At 42.3% G+C, this 17,620-nt stretch overlaps 1 protein-coding gene across 27 annotated transcripts in view; it reads left to right on the top strand.

Moving 5' to 3' along the window:
- CLASP2 (cytoplasmic linker associated protein 2) overlaps positions 1 to 17,620 on the top strand; it is a 185,015-nt gene that overhangs the window by 21,755 nt on the left and 145,640 nt on the right. For all 27 annotated transcript variants that reach the window (XM_084857987.1, XM_084857997.1, XM_084857994.1 and 24 more), the window contains exons 4-6: positions 3,153 to 3,244; positions 3,531 to 3,606; positions 5,232 to 5,329. In XM_084857987.1, the coding sequence (XP_084714113.1) occupies positions 3,153 to 3,244; positions 3,531 to 3,606; positions 5,232 to 5,329 (266 nt within the window). The remainder of the gene's footprint in view (positions 1 to 3,152; positions 3,245 to 3,530; positions 3,607 to 5,231; positions 5,330 to 17,620) is intronic.

The raw sequence follows: 17,620 nt of genomic DNA on the forward strand, positions 1-17,620 counted from the left end.
CAGAGCATCAATAACTGTAGCTAGACTATCTCTGTCCAGATAGGAATGTAATTGTTATATCAGCCTAAGCTAATAAAAGCTGCTCCATGCCACCTGTACCTCTAGTGACAGTACTGGATCCAAGAGCAACCACGAACCTGATCCTTCAGTGGGGAGTGCAGCCCCTTCCAGAATAGGTTGAACATCACTTTGCCAGGCTGATGACCCACCCACTAACACTACCTCTGTCCTGTCTGGATTGAGTCTCAGTTTATTGGCCCTCATCCGGTCCATCTCTGCACCCAGGCACTGGTTCAGAACACCCTCTGCCTCACTTGGATTTTATGAAAAGGAGAGAGCTGGGTGTCATCTGTATATTTGTGATACCTCAAGCTCTGAATAACCTCCAGTTTCATGTAGATGTTGAACAGCATGAGGGATAAGATAGAACCCTATGGCACCCTATTATTATCATTATCATCATCACCATTGTTACCTCAAAGCCAAAGCTTTCTGGGCGGTTTACAGAGATTAAAAATATTAAAAATACTGTATACAGAGGTTAAAATCCATTTACATAAAAACACATGAACAGACAATCTACACAGAGACAACATATATAAAAACAATCAACCATAACCAAGCAATCAGCCATAACCATAAGACAAATCCAGGACTGATTAAAACTCATCATATGCCAAATGCCTGAGAGAAGACCCCATAACATAACTGCCAAGGGACATAGCAATAATCCCCCACCACCTTCTGGAATTGGCCATCCAAATAGGAGCAGAACCACTGCCGTGCAGTACCTCCAGCTTTCAGCCCAGATAGCCTATCCAGAAGGATACCATGGTCAATGATATCAAAAGCCTCTAAGAGGTCCAAGAGAATAAATAGGGTTGCGCTCCTACTGTCCCTCTCTCAGCAAAGGTCATCCCACAGGGTGGCCAAGGCAGTTTCCATTCCAAAACCAGGCCTGAAGCCCAACTGAAATGGATCTAGATAATCAGTTTTATTCAAGAGGGCCTGCAGTGGACAGGCAACCACCCCCGCTCAAGCACTTTGCCCAGGAAAGGGATGTTGGCTACTGGCCTATAATTGTTAACATCATCTGGGTCCAGTTTTGGCTTTTTCAGGAGTGGCCTAATTACCACCTCCTTTAAAGAGGCTGGCACCACTCCCTCTCTCAAGGAGGAGTTGATAACCAACTGGACATCCCCTCCCTGTTAGATGTAATAAGCCCTGACATGATGGGCAGGGGTCAAGCACAGCTTCCTGGCCATAACTATAGTTAAGGGTTATATGGGCACTGCTAGAGTCTGTGATTGACACCAATTAATTTTGTTTTTAACTGTGGTTTGATCCAGTGAAAAAGGGGTGCTGATGTAACCCTTAATCATAGTTAAAGCTAGCAGGGGGAATTTGTATGAGAACTTGAGGGAATTATGGGGAGGAGGAAACATGTGATCCCACAGTCCATTACTGATCCCTTACATTTCAATCCAAAACTCTTGACAGTTGGGTTGAATTTTACCTTAATTTGTTAATATCACTTGTTGATCTTTCTACCTGCTTCTGATAGGCTATTGTGTACATAAACATTTCCTCATTGCCACTTTCATTTAATTACACTCTCAGCTGCTTGAACACTTTGTTTTTAGATTCTTTTTTACCCCCAAAAACATTGTATGTAAATAAAAACTAACCTTTTGATCACTTGTTTGAATGTTATAAGGAAAACCCTGTTTGACAGATTTACAGTTGTTGTTGCTAATTTTGCTGGCTTTTCCTTGTGTGCATTTCTAGAAGTGTTCTTGAATCATTATGCTTGTGTTTTACCATTCTGTGATCCCCTCCAAAAATTAATATTTGGTAGTCATCTAAAATCTTGTTCATTTTCCTGTTGCCAAGTACTTTGCCTGCACAAATTCCAGCTGGGCTTGTGCTAGTCCAGTATTTCTGAGGAATACATTTGAGATGTTCAAAATTAAAACATCTAATGCCTAATACATGTGGGGTTGTTACATTAAAATACCCTGAAAGTCATGCTAAATTTAAGATGGCAATTTTGTGAATCTATACAGAAAGGGAGCAAAATGGTTCTTTTTTGAATTACAATTCCAGTAAAATGTTTCAACACTGTTGAAACTGCTCAAATAATTAAGGAATATATCTTTGGTATTTCCTAGTTGGCCTATCTTATATTTTTCCTCAGTCTTTTAAAAGACAAGAACAATGTATTTCACTATACTAAACACACACACACGCGTGCGCAACATTACAGCATGACTTGAATACTGGGAGGGTCTAAATCATAAAATGCTGCAGTCTGGGAAATGTGCTATTGCTCACTGTGCAGCAGTTGCTAGGCAACCTTTTTCTTCTGAATGCCTGCTGAACGGGTGAGATTATAATGGCAGCATTGCAGCTAAAGGGAGTTGCAGTTGGAATCTGCTTGCTTAGAAATATCATTGCAGATCTAGTCCTGTAAGCTTCAAGTTTGCAGCATTGGCAGTTGTGATACAGCAGAGCTCCTGGGAGATCAAGAATGATAAAGATAAAAGCAAGAAAACAATGAATAAGGGCAGATGAAACATGGGAAGATGAACATGCAGAGGAGCAATTGAGTGTATCCCAACTAATTCATAATAGAAGAAAGATCCAGAGATCATCGGAGAAGCTAATTGAAGAACAGAAACAGCATTGGAATTGGAAGGGAAATAGAACTGGCAATATAAGTGTGCAAACCCCCCCCCCCAAAAAAAAACTTCAGAATACATTGATACATTAAAAACAATCAGTTGTAAAATCTCTGATTGAAGGGCATATTGAAGTCACAATGGGGATTTTAAAAAAAATCAGCAGGGAAAGGTTAAGATGGGAGAGACACTGACTTGAACCTTCAGTTGCAATTCTTACATTGTTTCTAGCTTCTGCAAACCAGTATTTGATCAAATATTTTTTTCTTAGTACAAGTGCTGTTGGTACCAGCATTAATATATACAATTGGGAACAGGTGTAAATTAGTCTGATTAAAACTTTTTGTCCCAAGCATTCATATAATATTTAATGAATTTGTAGTGTTAATTTATAATTGTCAGTAGGCATGTAATATTAGTATTATGGAGTATGCTTTTCCATTCAGTAATCTAACCTTTTGTTTTTAATAGTTAATTTGGGAACGTCTTGCTGCTGGCTTTAAACACAAGAACTATCGTTCACGAGAAGGAGTGTGTCTGTGTCTTGTTGCAACGTTAAATGCGTATGTATTTTATTTTTATGCAATTAGCTGTTAAAATGAATGTTCTTCCCTTTCTGGTGGTATATTTATTTCCATGAACTTAGTACTTTAAAAAAACAGAAAAAACCCCTAAACTGAAAACAGTGCTCAATCCTCATTTACTTTAATTTTCCATTCTTTAATTTATGTGCAGTATTCCCCAGGATATAAGGATTCAGTAGTTAGAAATGTTAGAGCTGTCATGTTGTGGTGCTTGCTGATACTTTGCGTAGAAGGGAAAGAATGACACTTCTGAATTTTTTTCTAGCTATGGTGCACAATCATTAATTCTCAGCAAACTGGTACCACACTTATGCATCTTGTCTGGAGATTCCAATAGCCAGGTAGGATTAAAATTTAACATAAAGCTATATGTTCTGATTTTTGAACTGTCTGCATTATATTACTTGTCCTGTAAGTGAGTTTGCCAGTGATTCTTAGGGCGCAATCCTATCCAATGCAGGGCGGGTGGAGCATTGAGGAGATCTTCTCCTCCATGCTCTGGCTGCCCTGCATCTGTGGCTAGGCAGAGCGGCTTGGAGCGGGGGGCAGGGCGAATGGTGCATGGGAAGTGTACTGGCGCTTCTGCCACCCCTGCCCCAACCTCTTTAATGACCTTGCGTCGTGCATTAAAAACGTGGTTGTTCAGGCAGGCATTTGGGGTGAGTTAGGGTATTTTTAAAAAAAATGTTTATGGTAAAATTTTATTGTTTTAAATTGTTTTATGGTGGGTTGTACATCTCCCAGAGTGGCTGGGTGACCAGTCAGATGGGCGATTAATAAATTTAATAAATAAATAAATAAATGCCCCCTTTGCCCCCTCTCCGTGCTGCTCTTCCAAGTGCAGAGCCAGGGATGAACCCCCCCCCCCACCTACGAGGCTGTCAGGAGGGGAGGCGGTTGATTCAGAATGATGTGAATTCCCATAAGCTTAGACCAAGAGGTAGAACTCCCTTCCTTTTTCTTCCTAAAAATAAAGTAGAGAAAAGATATCTGTCTTCCATAACTTGTCACTGTTGTGGAACAGTGAAGCAACTTTCTCATGGAACTTCTAGTCTAGAAACGTCTTCAGGTTTGGCTTTATCCTATGTAGTTTTAGGACTGTGTGATATTTTAAGACTCTAGAAATAAAATATTACGGTTAGATTCAGATTTAGGCACATGCAGCTGGGCTGACTGAGGTGGGCTTCCTTGTCCCCTCCTTCCCATGGCAGCCTCTCCAGCCCCCTGAAAATGCTACACAGAGAGTTGGGGAAACCTGCTGACTAGAGTGAGTTGTAGAAGGGAATCCCCCCAAATCAGGCAGAGGCATCTTCTGTGAGTGGAAACCTTCTGTTTACAGAAGGCATATCCTGGATCCAACCTATAATGTATGCTATATAAATACAACATATTTTCAATCAAGCATAGTAGAGGCACTGGTAAAATACCTTGGAGCCAAGCCTGGCTTCAGCTATCACCAAGGACCTAAGTGGTGGTAGACACTGGGGGTAGGGTCAGGTAAGCGGTCAGCCCAGTATGACATATGCAGATGTCCCACTATGCCCAGTGCTGATGCCAGGCTTGCTTGCAGGAAGCAGGTTGATATTTTTTCCTCCTGCTCCAATAGCTGTACTTCCAGTGAGGAAGCAGATTATGACTATGGATCAGTAATGTTTAGTGCAGTACAGTATGTCAGTGAAGGTTGACTTCCAGGAAATTGCCTTAATGGGATTTGATATCTGTAAAACTCGCAAAAGTATATTCTTTCTGTTTTCCTTGTTTAGGATGTTCAAAAAGATATAGCAATGATGCAGTTGACTCCTTAAAAATGTGCAGCCTTCTTTCAACCCTTTCTCTTCCTTATCTTTACAACTGTTGAACAGTAGCCATGTGAAGTGCTGGTGAAAATAACTGGAAGATTAGGTGCTAAGCATAGCACATTTAAGTGTTCTTTACAAGTTTTAATACTTGCATTGTATGCTCACAGGTGAGAGACGCTGCAATATTGGCAATTGTGGAGATTTACAGACATGTAGGAGAGAAAGTAAGAGTAGACCTTAACAAAAGGGGAATTCCCTCCACAAGGTGAGTTTGGTATTTATACTAATGGCTGATTATATGTGCATAAATGTATCTAATAAATTTATAAGATTTTGCTCTCAAATGTACATAAAATGCCTATCACAGCATACAATTATATCATATTTTGCTGAAAACTGGGAATGGAACAGAGTTCAGCAAACAAGATTTAAAAAACCCACTTCTTAGCAATCTAGCATTCTGTTTGGAGGATATTATTTATACCAAGGGTGGGCAACCCACAGGCTGCATGAGGCTCTTTGTGTGATCTGGGGAACCCCACCCACTTGTCCTGAAAACAGGAGGTCTTCCTTAAATTGACCAGTTACATTTTTTTTTATTGGTATTGTGGTTTTTAAACAAGTATAATTTTAATATGGTGTTTTAATTTTTTTATTCTTTTACTGTTTTATTTCTTGTGTTTACCGCTCCGAAATCTGTTGTAGATATGGAGCAGTATATAAATATTGTAAATAAATAAAATAATGGAAGGGATCCAATGTACCCTAATGGAGGTTCCCCCCAAAAGAGTGTTATAAATAAAAAAATCAATGTTGCAAGTTTGCTCTATGAGAGTATTAATTTCTTCTTTCAAAGTAATGCCAATTGGAGCAAAATTAACCCCAAAAGATAAAACTTACACATGAGGTCCAACAGTGCTTTGTAATGGTTTTTTGTACACACACACGCACATCCAGATTTTATTTTACAAAAAAAGGAAAAAAAAACCTACTCCCCTGCTCTTGAAGTGCTAACCTCAACCCCCCATGGAATTTATGATACAGGTAAAATGTCAATTAGTTTTCGTACCCATGTTTTGAAAAGTTACTGGGGATAGAGTGGATTCTAGCTAGCTTAGAGGCATTTGATGGTTTCATTGTCCTGTTCATTTCAATAGGGAGAAATCAGAGTGCTGATAGCTTAGTATTTCTAAAAGAAAATTGAAAAGATATAGGGGGATGAAATAGCACAGGACAACAGACTCCTGTTTGTTGAGGAATATGTGGCATATGAAGTGGTTCAGAGTCACTAAAGAAAAGTTTTACAAATAGTTTAAACAGTTGCTGGGGTCTACAGCAACACACTGGCTTTAGAGGGGTAAGCTAATCAGGGCAGTGATTATGAAGTAATGTTGAGGCAGGGTATCACTGTAGTCTTGTGAGCACAGTTTTAAGGCAGACCTGAAATAACAATATTTTCAGTACAAATCACTGTCTGCTGCAGTTCTGTTTCAATAATAAAATCTGTGGTGCACTGACCAGATGGTATGTGCAGAAATGTGGTGAGGTTGTATAGAGGAGTGGTGGGCAGAAGGTAGATCTCCAGATGTTTGGGACTTCATCTCGCAGAAGTCCCTGCCAGCATGACCAATGATCCGGAATGCTTGGAGTTGAAGTCCAAAACATCTCAAGAACTACTTTCTGACCACCCCTGGCATAGAGCATATAGTTCATTCTCAGAGCATATAGTTCATCCTCAGCCTCACCGGCATTGGAGGCCGGTGCCCAGTCTGACTGGTGGGTGGAGCCAAAGGGTCATGAGAGGCAGCGCAGTCTTTGAATCCCCAACAGTCAGTAACCCATACCACAGAAAGAGAAAATGGGGGCACAAAATATGCAAAGGTGCGTGGGGAAATCATACAGCCATACAAAAGTACTCCTTTGAATCCACATTCTCCTGTTGCAGCAACAGTTCCCATTCAGCAGAGAATCCAGTGACTCTAAGAGTGGGAGAGGATAATCCACATAGCCATAATAACAACGATAATTAAAATAATACAGCATATTCTCAGAGCCACACGGAGAAGCAGCCTTTGGAACAATCCAAAAATTCATGCCTTTGTATATCCATCACAAAGCATCCACCAGAGCAGTCCTACTTAGAAGCAGCACAGTACAAAATTCCCGATTATGTGTATCTTATAAGAAGCAATGACTGGATTGCTCTTGGGTAGCTAGCAGGAACCCTTTGCAAAACACACAGACCCCTGTTTATTTGTTTGTTTGTTTCTCTCTCTCTCTCTCTTGCACGCATGCGCGCACACACGCACACACACACACACACACACACACACACTAACCATACATACACACAAACCCCAAGCCACAACAATGATAATGCTAATAATTAAAATAAGAGGTGATATTCTCAGAGCCACACAGAAAAGCAGCTTTTGGGACACAGGAACAAGTTCTGAAAGCATCCAAAAATCCACACCTTTGTATATCTGTCACAAAGCATGTACCAGAGCAGGCCTACTCAGAAGCACCACAGTATAAAATTCCAGATTATGCATATCTCGTAAGGAGGACTGGATTACTCAGGAGAAAGCTTAGAAAGTTCGGTGCACCTCCTCAGTCCATCCCTTTACATGTTGTTGTTATTACTTCCCTTGGAAAGCCGGCAAGAACACATTGCAAAACACACAGACACCCCCATTACACACAGATGCACACACACAGGCACCCCCCACAAAGCATACACACACAAACCATACACCCCCCCAGCACACACAGAGAGAAAGACACACACACACACACACACACACACACAGCATATACATATACAGAGACCCAAAAGCATACACACACTCAAAGCAATAGAAACACACACACAATCCCAGAGCATATACATACACACAACATCCCAGAGTATATACATACACACACTCACAACCCACCCACCCCTCCCAGCAAATGCACACACACCCCACATACCCACACAGAACTGCACAGAAAAGGAGTCTTTGGAACCCAGGAGCAACCTATTGCAAAAGGGGACAGCGAGAAAATAATGATAATAGTAATGATGTCCCCAGAGCCACACTGAAAAGCATCCAAAATGCTGGTAAGCATGACCACCAAGTTCTGAGCATTCAAAAATACATCTCATTACATGACCATCCCTCCCAGAACCCCCTCTCTGTGCCTTTGAGAAAACAACATATGCATAGATATCCATATGCATGGATTAAGCAGAGCATCCAATATTCACCCCTTTTCATATCTACAGAGCATCCCAAAAAGGGAAAAAAAAAACCTGAGCGACTACAACTAAGAAATGGAGAGAAAGCCAGAAAGGAGATCAAGGCTGCAGCTCTGTACACTCTTACCTGGGAGTAAGTCCCCTAGAATTCAGTGGGGCTTACTTCTGAGTAGACATGTATAGGCTTACACTGTAAGATGAGAAAAGGGAAAATGACCTAAATGATTTCCTCCTCCTCCCAAGAAAAAAACGTTTGTTTTAAAATGGATGGAGCTCCTGCTCTCTACCCCTCCCATGCTCTGGCTGCCCTACGTAGCCATGTGGTTCATTATTGGAACGATGATTTGTTCGGCGGCATCCTTCCCTGCCAAATGATCCTGCTGATTGGGACTACCTCTGCCTGGTGCCGAACTTCTGTGTTACTGCGAGAGCACCAATATGGTGCTGTTTGGGGGATCGTTACCCACGGCGCCCTTCCAGCCTGAGCCGTTCTTCCCCATGAGGCACCTATGCTGAGCAGACTACTAGAAACTACTGAGAGCGCACACTCAGTATTAGTCCTGGAAGCCATGGAGCTTTCGGGGCAGGGCAGGATGATGTGATCAGGCATGCAAATGCATCAGGTAGAGCAGGCTCACTATGCTTGCCTTAAAAAAAAAAAAAAGTTTGGTGAATGGTGGTGGAGGGTGGACAGACAGAGGCAGAAAGGAGGGGTCTGGGATTTATTGCACGGGATCACCGCCATCCTGTATCCTGCCTCAACCTCAGCCCACTTTTAAAGCCCAACCCTGGCAACCCAGGGCAGATTTTACTTCAGCCAATCACTGGCTCAGTCCTTCAGTGGGTCGCCCTTGCCTCCAAGAGGCTGGAACTCCCCACCAACTCCAGCTGTTGGAACTTTCAGGGACTGCGTCTGGCCTTGGGCAAAGGGCCAAGGAGCCTCTACATTACAAACAATTACGAGTGGTTACATCCGACGTGACGGCCTGACCCGATCTTGTGGTGGAAAGCAGGCCATTATCCTTGACAAAGCTCTATTGAACTCAGTGGCTGCGTTCGGACATCACTTCAAGCCATAGTGGCTTTATAAACTATTCATAGTAGCTTATTTTTGAAATAATCCATGATGCCCCTCCACACGAAGCTATTGTGGGTAGTTTATTAAGCTACTGTGTGTAATGTGGGTCATCCCCCCCCCCCCGCTTTTCTGCTGCTGTCCTCCCACTCGAGCAGTGGTGCTGTTTCACCCACTGACAAAGGAGGCAAAACCCCAGGTGATTCACAAAGGAGCAAAAATCCTGGGTGCATCAAAAAAGGACTGGTGGCTATAAAACTTTGAGGGGTTGCAGGATTGGGACCAGACTCCACACACAGCCTCTCCTAGTCAGGAGGCACCCAGTCCACCATCAAAACCCTGCACAGTTACCCCAGAGGAGCAAAAATACCGAGTGCACCAAAAAGGGAGTGGTGGCTATAAAACCTTGGGAGTTTGCAGAATCAGGACCAAACCTCATACAGAGCTGTAGCACTCTTTCGCTCATTCACTAAAAGTGCTATTTTCTTCCTGTAGACATTATCGGCATAGAGGCTTTAACGTGTTCCCAGTACTGCAAAGGCGAAAATGCACAAATGCACAAAAGTGCGAAGGAATTTTTTTTTAAAAAGAGGGACAGAGGCAATTGCAGGATAGGGGAAATGGGAATAGGGGGAAAACGTGCTCAGTTTCCACTCCATCAAAGCAAACTGTCAGGGAGTTCCCATTACACAGAGAACTGCACAAACCAGAGTGACGGCAGCTATCAAACCTGCTCTTACCATGCGACTCTGTAGGCAAGCGAAATAACCCACGGTGCCCAACAGATGACATGATAATCTGCAGTGGGTTAAATGAGTCATACTGTAGACCGTGGGGTATCAGAGTGGGTAATTTTGGCCAGATAAGCCATTTTGGATTTTAAAAATTCCTGACAGATGACACGATAACCCACGATGGGTTAAATAAATGATTATGGCTTATTTAACCCATTGTGGATTATCATGTCATCTGAACCCAGTCAATGGTTCTTACTTATAAACAGATATGTACAGGATTGCACTGTTTACATTTGGCTGACTGATTAGGTTGGTTGTTAGAATTACAGTTGTACTGATGCATCCTTTTCACTGTGTATTAGCAGCTATAGGCACTCTTGGTGTAGTTGTAGCATGTTACCCTGTAGCTGATGAGCTTTTACTCTTAGAACAAAAATGTTTCTTTTACCCTAGTGATTTTAGTACCTACAGAACTGAGACACATACTTTTATAAAATAACTCTATTCTCATATTTCTGCTCGTCCCTCTCACAGCTACAGTTGCTTGATATGAGTGAAGCTTCAGGATCAAAGTGAGATTTTATTAAGAATTCTAAGCTATTTTTCAGTGAACATATAGACCGTGTTTGGACATCATGATAACCCATAATGGGTTAATAAGCTACGCACAGTAGCTTATTTTTGAAATAGTCCACAATTCCCTGCCACACAAACAGGCTAATAAGCTACACACTACACTTGTAATTTGACTCAACCCCAGCCCCTGTCCTCCTGCAGTCCTCGTGCCCATGCAGTGGTGCTGTTTCAGCTCTGAAGTGCTGGAAGTTTGCAGTCAAGAGGCACCCAATCCAACATCAAAACCCTGCATGACTACTCACCAAAGAGAAAATCCCAAGTGCATCAAAAGGTGGGAGGTGGCTGTAAAACATTGGGAGCTTGCAGGATTGGGACAAAACTTCACACAAAGCCTCTCCTAATCAGGAGGCACCAAATCCAACATCAAAACCCTGCACTACTACCCCAGAGGAGGGAAAATCCCATGTACAACAAAAAGAGGGTGGCACAAATAGACCCTTGGGGATTTGCAAAATCAGGACAAAACCCTCAAAACTGCGCAAAAGGGAAATTACATATTCCCCCCCAAGCCATTTTACTTTTTCTCGGAGAAGTGACCTGAGAAAGAAAAAGGGGGTGGGAGCTCTAACTCCCTGACGGTTTGCTGGAATGGGGTGAAATTGCACAGGTGGGGTGCTCATGGGGAGCCTTCAGATGCTGTAGGGTATAATTGCAGAACTGCACTTCTTCATGGAAAAGTGATTTCTTCCTCTATTTCCCAAGTTGCGTAGTTTCAAAGTAGCGATCAGAGAAGCCTGTCATTGTGTAACTTCAATGTAGCGGAGTAGCATGAGGCTGCCACTGTTCTCAGGGAAAGCTGTCATTTTGTAACGGTACCGCAGTATCAGGGAAGGCTGTGCTCATTTGTCCGTGGTTGTCCCTCTGCTGTTTGTCAGATGTCAGAAAAAGGGCTCTGCAAGCTGGAGCAGAGCAGCCACAGTGGTTTTGGCTGCTCTTGCCAGCCAACTCTGTAGGTGACCAGAATAAGCCATCATGGGTTAAATAACCCACAGTCTGTAGTAAGGTTTAACAGAGTGGGTTATTTCAGCCAAATAAGCCATAGTGAATGTGGCATATTTAACCCATCATGGGTTATCGTGTCATCCAAACCCAGTCATATACACCTGTTTGTCCTGGAATCTTATGCACCATGGATGGTCCTATAACAGTCAAATTCCTGAAAAGATGTAGCCTTGGTTCTGTAAGGTTTCTAATTGATTCTCTTTTTGTAGTTACTCATTCACAAAATTAACAGGGGCAGGAATAGGCCCCTCTTCCAAATGGTCACTTTTGTGACCATTGCCAAGTACTCATTCATCTGACAGTAAGTGGTCAATGACCATGTTAGCAAATGGTTGGACTTAGTCATCATTATTTGAGTATTAAGGAAGTCTAACCTCTGGAAAACCAATGGAACCAAGAGAGGTAGCAGCCTTTTAAAAACTTAGAGTGCAATCCTATTGTGATGATCATAAGCCTCTTAACTTGGAGGCCTATGGTCATTCTATGCAAGGCAGGAAGAGTAGCAGAGGTGATCTTCACCTCCCTGTCCTCCCACCCTGCGTTTTTGCTAGACTGGCTTTTCCCCCTTCTAGCAAAAGCATCTTGGAGGGAGAGGGAAGGAAGCTAGAGAGGTTTCAGGATAGTTCATATCCTGGCCTCTCTAGTCTCCTCCCCACCCACTGAAACACCACTTTTCCTCCTCTCCGAGGTCATGTTCCCAAATATGGAGAGGCAGGCAGCCGGAGTTTATATGTGCATTCAAACTGCCCTGAGCCTCACATTCTGGATATTTTAAGACATATTTTCTTCAGCATCAAAACGCTAGTCAGCACTTTCGTTCCCTTGTTAATGCATATTGTGTTTCTATAGTTCACACTGGATAAGGTAGTGGATTGCTCTATTTTATTTCTTTTTTAATCTGGGACATTCCTCAAGCTTTTATTCAGAGTTCAATATTATAGCAGATGCTGAACTAAGAAGGAAATATTTTACAGCGCTGTTTGTTCTAAGATATTGAGAAACAGAAAAGTGAAATAAGGAATTATAGCTCCTTAATGTGGGACATTCAGCTTGGTCCTCAGAGAAGATTGTTCAGAAGCCCACTATGCCTTGTTTGCAAGGCATTTTGTGGATAAAAGTGCTCAGATTCCTTTAGACTTGGACTCCAGTGTATCAGTAGTACATTGTTGCAACTAAGAAGAAGAAATGTAGATGTATAGGCCATGGTGGAAAAAAGCCAGAGAGACCTCAAACACTTTCACTCTGAAATAGAAAAACCTGGAAATTTGAAGGAATTGAAAAACCATGGTTTTTCATTTCACAATGGTGAATAAAATGTTGTTTAAACAGGTTTGCTTGCATCCCTAGGCACGCAATCCTATGCCTGTTTAGACAGAAAAAAGTCCTACAGTTCCCAGCATTCCACAGGCAACTATTCTGGCTTGGGGACTGTTGGGAGTTGTAGGACTTTTTTCTGTCTAAATATACATAGGATTGTGTTCTAGGTCTGTCTGACTCCGCTCAGATTGCACCCTAGGTCTGCATAGAATGCGCCCTAAGTCTGACTAATACAAGTGGAATTATCACCATTTTTATGATGATGCAGGTTTTGTAAATCATTATGCAGTATGCCCAAATTCTTTGTTTCATTAGCAAACAGAAAAGGATTCCACTCCCACACAGTGCTTGGACCTTAATGGGTGTTCTATTCCTACTTAAATTCTTAGAAATCCTTCATTCCTATTCCAGCTTATAATAGTAAACTTCCATATATGCTGCTTCAGCTATTGCTTGATCATAAACAGTGCCTGCATCAGTCCAAGGGCAATCTACTGCAGCATCTGGTTTCCCACAGTGGCTAGCCAGATGCTTCTGGAAAGCCCACAAGTAGGTCAGGGAAGCAATAGCTCTCTCCTGTTTATTCCCTAGTAACTGGTATTCTGCCTCTTATTCTGGAGATAGTATACCCATCATGATTAGTAGCCATTGAAAGCTTCATTCTTTTGAAGTCATCTAGGCTGGTGACCACTGCTGCATGTTGCAGTAGTGAATTCCATAGTCTTATGCTGTATGGAAAAAGTACTTCTGTCTGTTCTGAATGTCCCACCTTTCAACTTCATTGGATGCCCCCAGCTTCTAGAATTATGAAAGAGAGCAAAAAACTTCTCTTTCCACACCATGCATAGTTTCATATGCTTCTATCATTGTTCCTCCTTACTTGCCTTTTTTCTAAACTAAACAGCCCCAAACGTTGTAACAGTTCCTCATGGGGAGTTGCTCCACCTCCTGTACATTTTGGTTGCTCTTTTCTGCACCTTTTCTGGGTCTACAATATCCTTTTTGAGATGCAGTGACCAGAACTGTACACAGCATTCCAAGTGTGGTCACACCATAGATTTATATAAGGGCATGATGATATTGGCAGTTTTACTTTTTGATCTGTTTCCTGATGATCCCCAACATGGAGTTAGTCTTTTTCACACCTGCTACAGACTGGGTCAATGTTTCCATTGAGCTATATACCATAGCCCCAAGATCCCCTTACTGGTCAGTCATCACCTGCTCAGCCCCCATCAGGTATATGTACAGTTAGGATTTTATGCCCCAGTCACTTTACACTTACTGACATTGAACTAACTTTAATTTCATTTGCCATTCCCCCAGTTTGAGGAGATCCTTTTGGAGCTCATTCTCATCCCTTTTTGTTTTTACCACCCTGAATAATTTGATGTTGCCAACAGACTTGGCTATTTTATAGCTCTCCCCTAATTAGATCATTCAGGTCTAGGTCACTTGGAAGATGGTCATGAAATACTTGAATATAAATAGTGTTGTCTGAGATGTGAGATGAGAAACCTTATTATTTCAGCTTCTGTGGAAAAAAAAGTGCTAAGCAGTGAGTTGCAGAGTCATAAAAAAAATAGTTTTTCTCATTATCACAAGTTGTTAAGTAGAGTGCATTAATTTAAATTGAGTAGGGAAACTTTTTTAGTCCAGGAGCCAGATTCCATCGTCACCCCAAACCAATCCAGCAGGCCAGATGATGTCACCCCGACCCCTGTCCTTACATCATCCAGCACCACCCATGTTACTTTTCTCCCTGCAGAGAGAGGCATGGAGCTCTGTGTCTCTCTCTGCACGGAGAAAGGAACTCTGCCAGCACCTGGAGGAGTGGCTCTTTGAAGCGCTGGCTATGTTGTGCGCTGATTTTCTCCAAGCACTGGTCAAGTCTCTTTCTCTGTCCAGAGCTAAAAGTGAAATGGGCAGAAATTATGTCAGGATGAGGCAGGGCTGGGGCTTGGGGGAGAGGGGCAGGGCCTACAGAAGTTCCTGCACAGGCCAGATTGGGATCCTCCATGAGTTGAGTTTGGCCCATGGGCCAGAGGTTGCCCATGCCTAGTTTAGATTGTGTGTAGGCCATTCTCAAAGGATAGTAGTATTTCTTAAGGGAGGCTTTAGGCATTTCTTGAAGAACCTACACAATACAAGTAGGTGTATTGATATGTGTACAATTTCTAGATCTTAAATAAACTAATATGTTAAAACAGGTAATTGTCAGATTGTTTAAAAGGTGGATGTCATCACTATATATTGTGTTAGGCATGTACCTTGCTTGCACTAGTTGTGGGGATTCTATCCTCCGCTATCAGTGCATTCTTTGTAAAGTTCATTTTGAAGGAGGATTTCTGAGTTTGTAATAGGGATGTCAGAGAAATCCGCTGCGGATTCAAATGAGGCCGGATTCCAAAGAAATCCGGCCTCGGGAATCCTCAGCGGATGGGGACCACTTACCCCCGCTCCAGGAGGACTGGAGGTAGAATGGCACTCGACTGCTTCTTGCCAGCGAGAGCCGTTCGCCTCCTCCCTGTCCCTGCTGATGTCCATGTCTTTTCTTTAAAAAAAAAAAGGCAATCGGCAGGATGTGCCCATAGACGTATACGCAAAATAGAGCCGACAATCTTGCGTATAAGCCTATGGACACATAGACGTAGACGCAAGATTCATGACTCTATTTGCGACTAAGTCTATGTGCACATCCTGCCGATCGCCATTTTTAAAAAAAGAAGAAGAAAAGACATGGCAATTGGCAGGGACAGGGAGGAGGCAAACAACTCTGGCTGGCAGGAGGGAAGGTAAGCGCCCCCTAAGCCCCCCCCCAGAGTCCTCGCAGAGCGGAGCCTCTCCGGAGGATTCTGGTGAGGAGGAATGGATCGCCTCCCCCCCGCCCCACAGATTCCCCACTGGAACAGACGGTGGGGAATCCGTACACCCCTAGTTTGTAGTTACGCTAGTCACTCTAGCTGTCATGCAAATTAAGCTATGGCTTTTAAGTTCTGTGTGGCCCCCATTCAATTCCATATTTCACCCTATTTCAGAAGTGCCAGATGTACTACTGGAAATCTGCTCAGGCTAACTACCTGTTCTTGGACGTTTTATACCTCAAGAATCTATTTTGATATAGGGTAGATTAGAAGTACTTTAATAAATAACAATAAATGAACTTGCAAATTGGTTGCCCACCAGCTGAAAACTGTGGCCATCATTGTAAGAAATTATTCCTGATAGTAGATATCGAATGGAGTTAGTATGCTTTACAAAGCTAGACATCTAACTGAAACAGCCCTGTTGTCATATTTGTCAATACAATAAATAGTAATATCCTGTTCCTTGAGAAGTACTATAGTCAGTAATATCCACACAAACATGGATATGCATGGTAAATAAATGGCATCTAGTCAGTTGGCTATGATTGGATGGCTTTATTCTACATTAATCTAAAACTAAGCTAATTACAATAATCAAATAGTCGACACTTGATTAGTTTTTATGCTGCTCCTAAAGATGATTTGACAGTACGTGAGAGGGGTGTCTGTGTGTGTTAAACTCTGAAAGGGAATATTTTTGATGGCATCTGCTGCTGTTCAAAATAATAGCTATGTAAGTGTGCCTATTAGATGACTCTTTGCTTTTTCTTAGTTATTTCTAAAAAGGAAATGAAAGATAGCCATCTCCAAATTGCTGCACTTAATTGAATCTGAATTAGTGAGATGAGATGATGAAATATCCGTTTTGGCTGGTAATATAACATTTATAGGGACCTTATAGGTTTGGGCCAACTCCTTTGTGTGTGTTTTCTTACACAGTGATCTGGATACAGCCAGGCATGTTTCTTAGAAACGCTCCTGTTTGTTCATGGTCGGTGAAATAGATGAGAAATTGCTACAGCAGTGACATATTTACAATTGGTATAATAAGAGTTTGGATTGTTTGAGAGGAATTTTATTTCAAAATGCTGCATTGGAGTTCATGACTTTCACAGGACTGGTGTACACCTTGAACAGAACAAAAATTCTCAAGTTGTAATTGGGAACATCTAAGTCAAGGAGACAAGCCTTGAGTCTTCCCAAATGGAATGACAACGAAGATGTACTGTATGGTTCAACTGGAAGTGCTCTCTGCCATGGGCCCTGGGACAGCCAAATCAAGGGGAAAGGGGAGAACAGAACTCAGAGCAACTCTGGAAACATTCTGAAGAGCTACCACTCAGCCTCTGAAGATAGGGTCTCATCAGCTTCAAAACCTGAAGTCATGCTCCAGAGGCCACATAGATTGGGACCGCAACCACCTGTTGGTGTTCTCAGTTTCAGCTAAGGAGGATCACACAAAAAGGAGCACACTTACTCTACGACCACCGTTACTTATGTCATCCCTGAGCCTGGCACCTCATCACTGGAGACAGGAACTGAGATTGTTAAGCTGCCCTTTTAGGCCAAGAAACCACTGAATTCAGCAAACATCAGAACAGTATCATGGACTAAAATGGATGACAGCAATAGAAAAGTCCAGCTTTGTACAAGGTGCTTGTACATCTTGCTAAGGGGA

Source organism: Heloderma suspectum, chromosome 5, assembly GCF_057233095.1.
Source record: "Heloderma suspectum isolate Gila_16-S chromosome 5, 16-S_ref, whole genome shotgun sequence".
NCBI lineage: Eukaryota > Metazoa > Chordata > Lepidosauria > Squamata > Helodermatidae > Heloderma > Heloderma suspectum.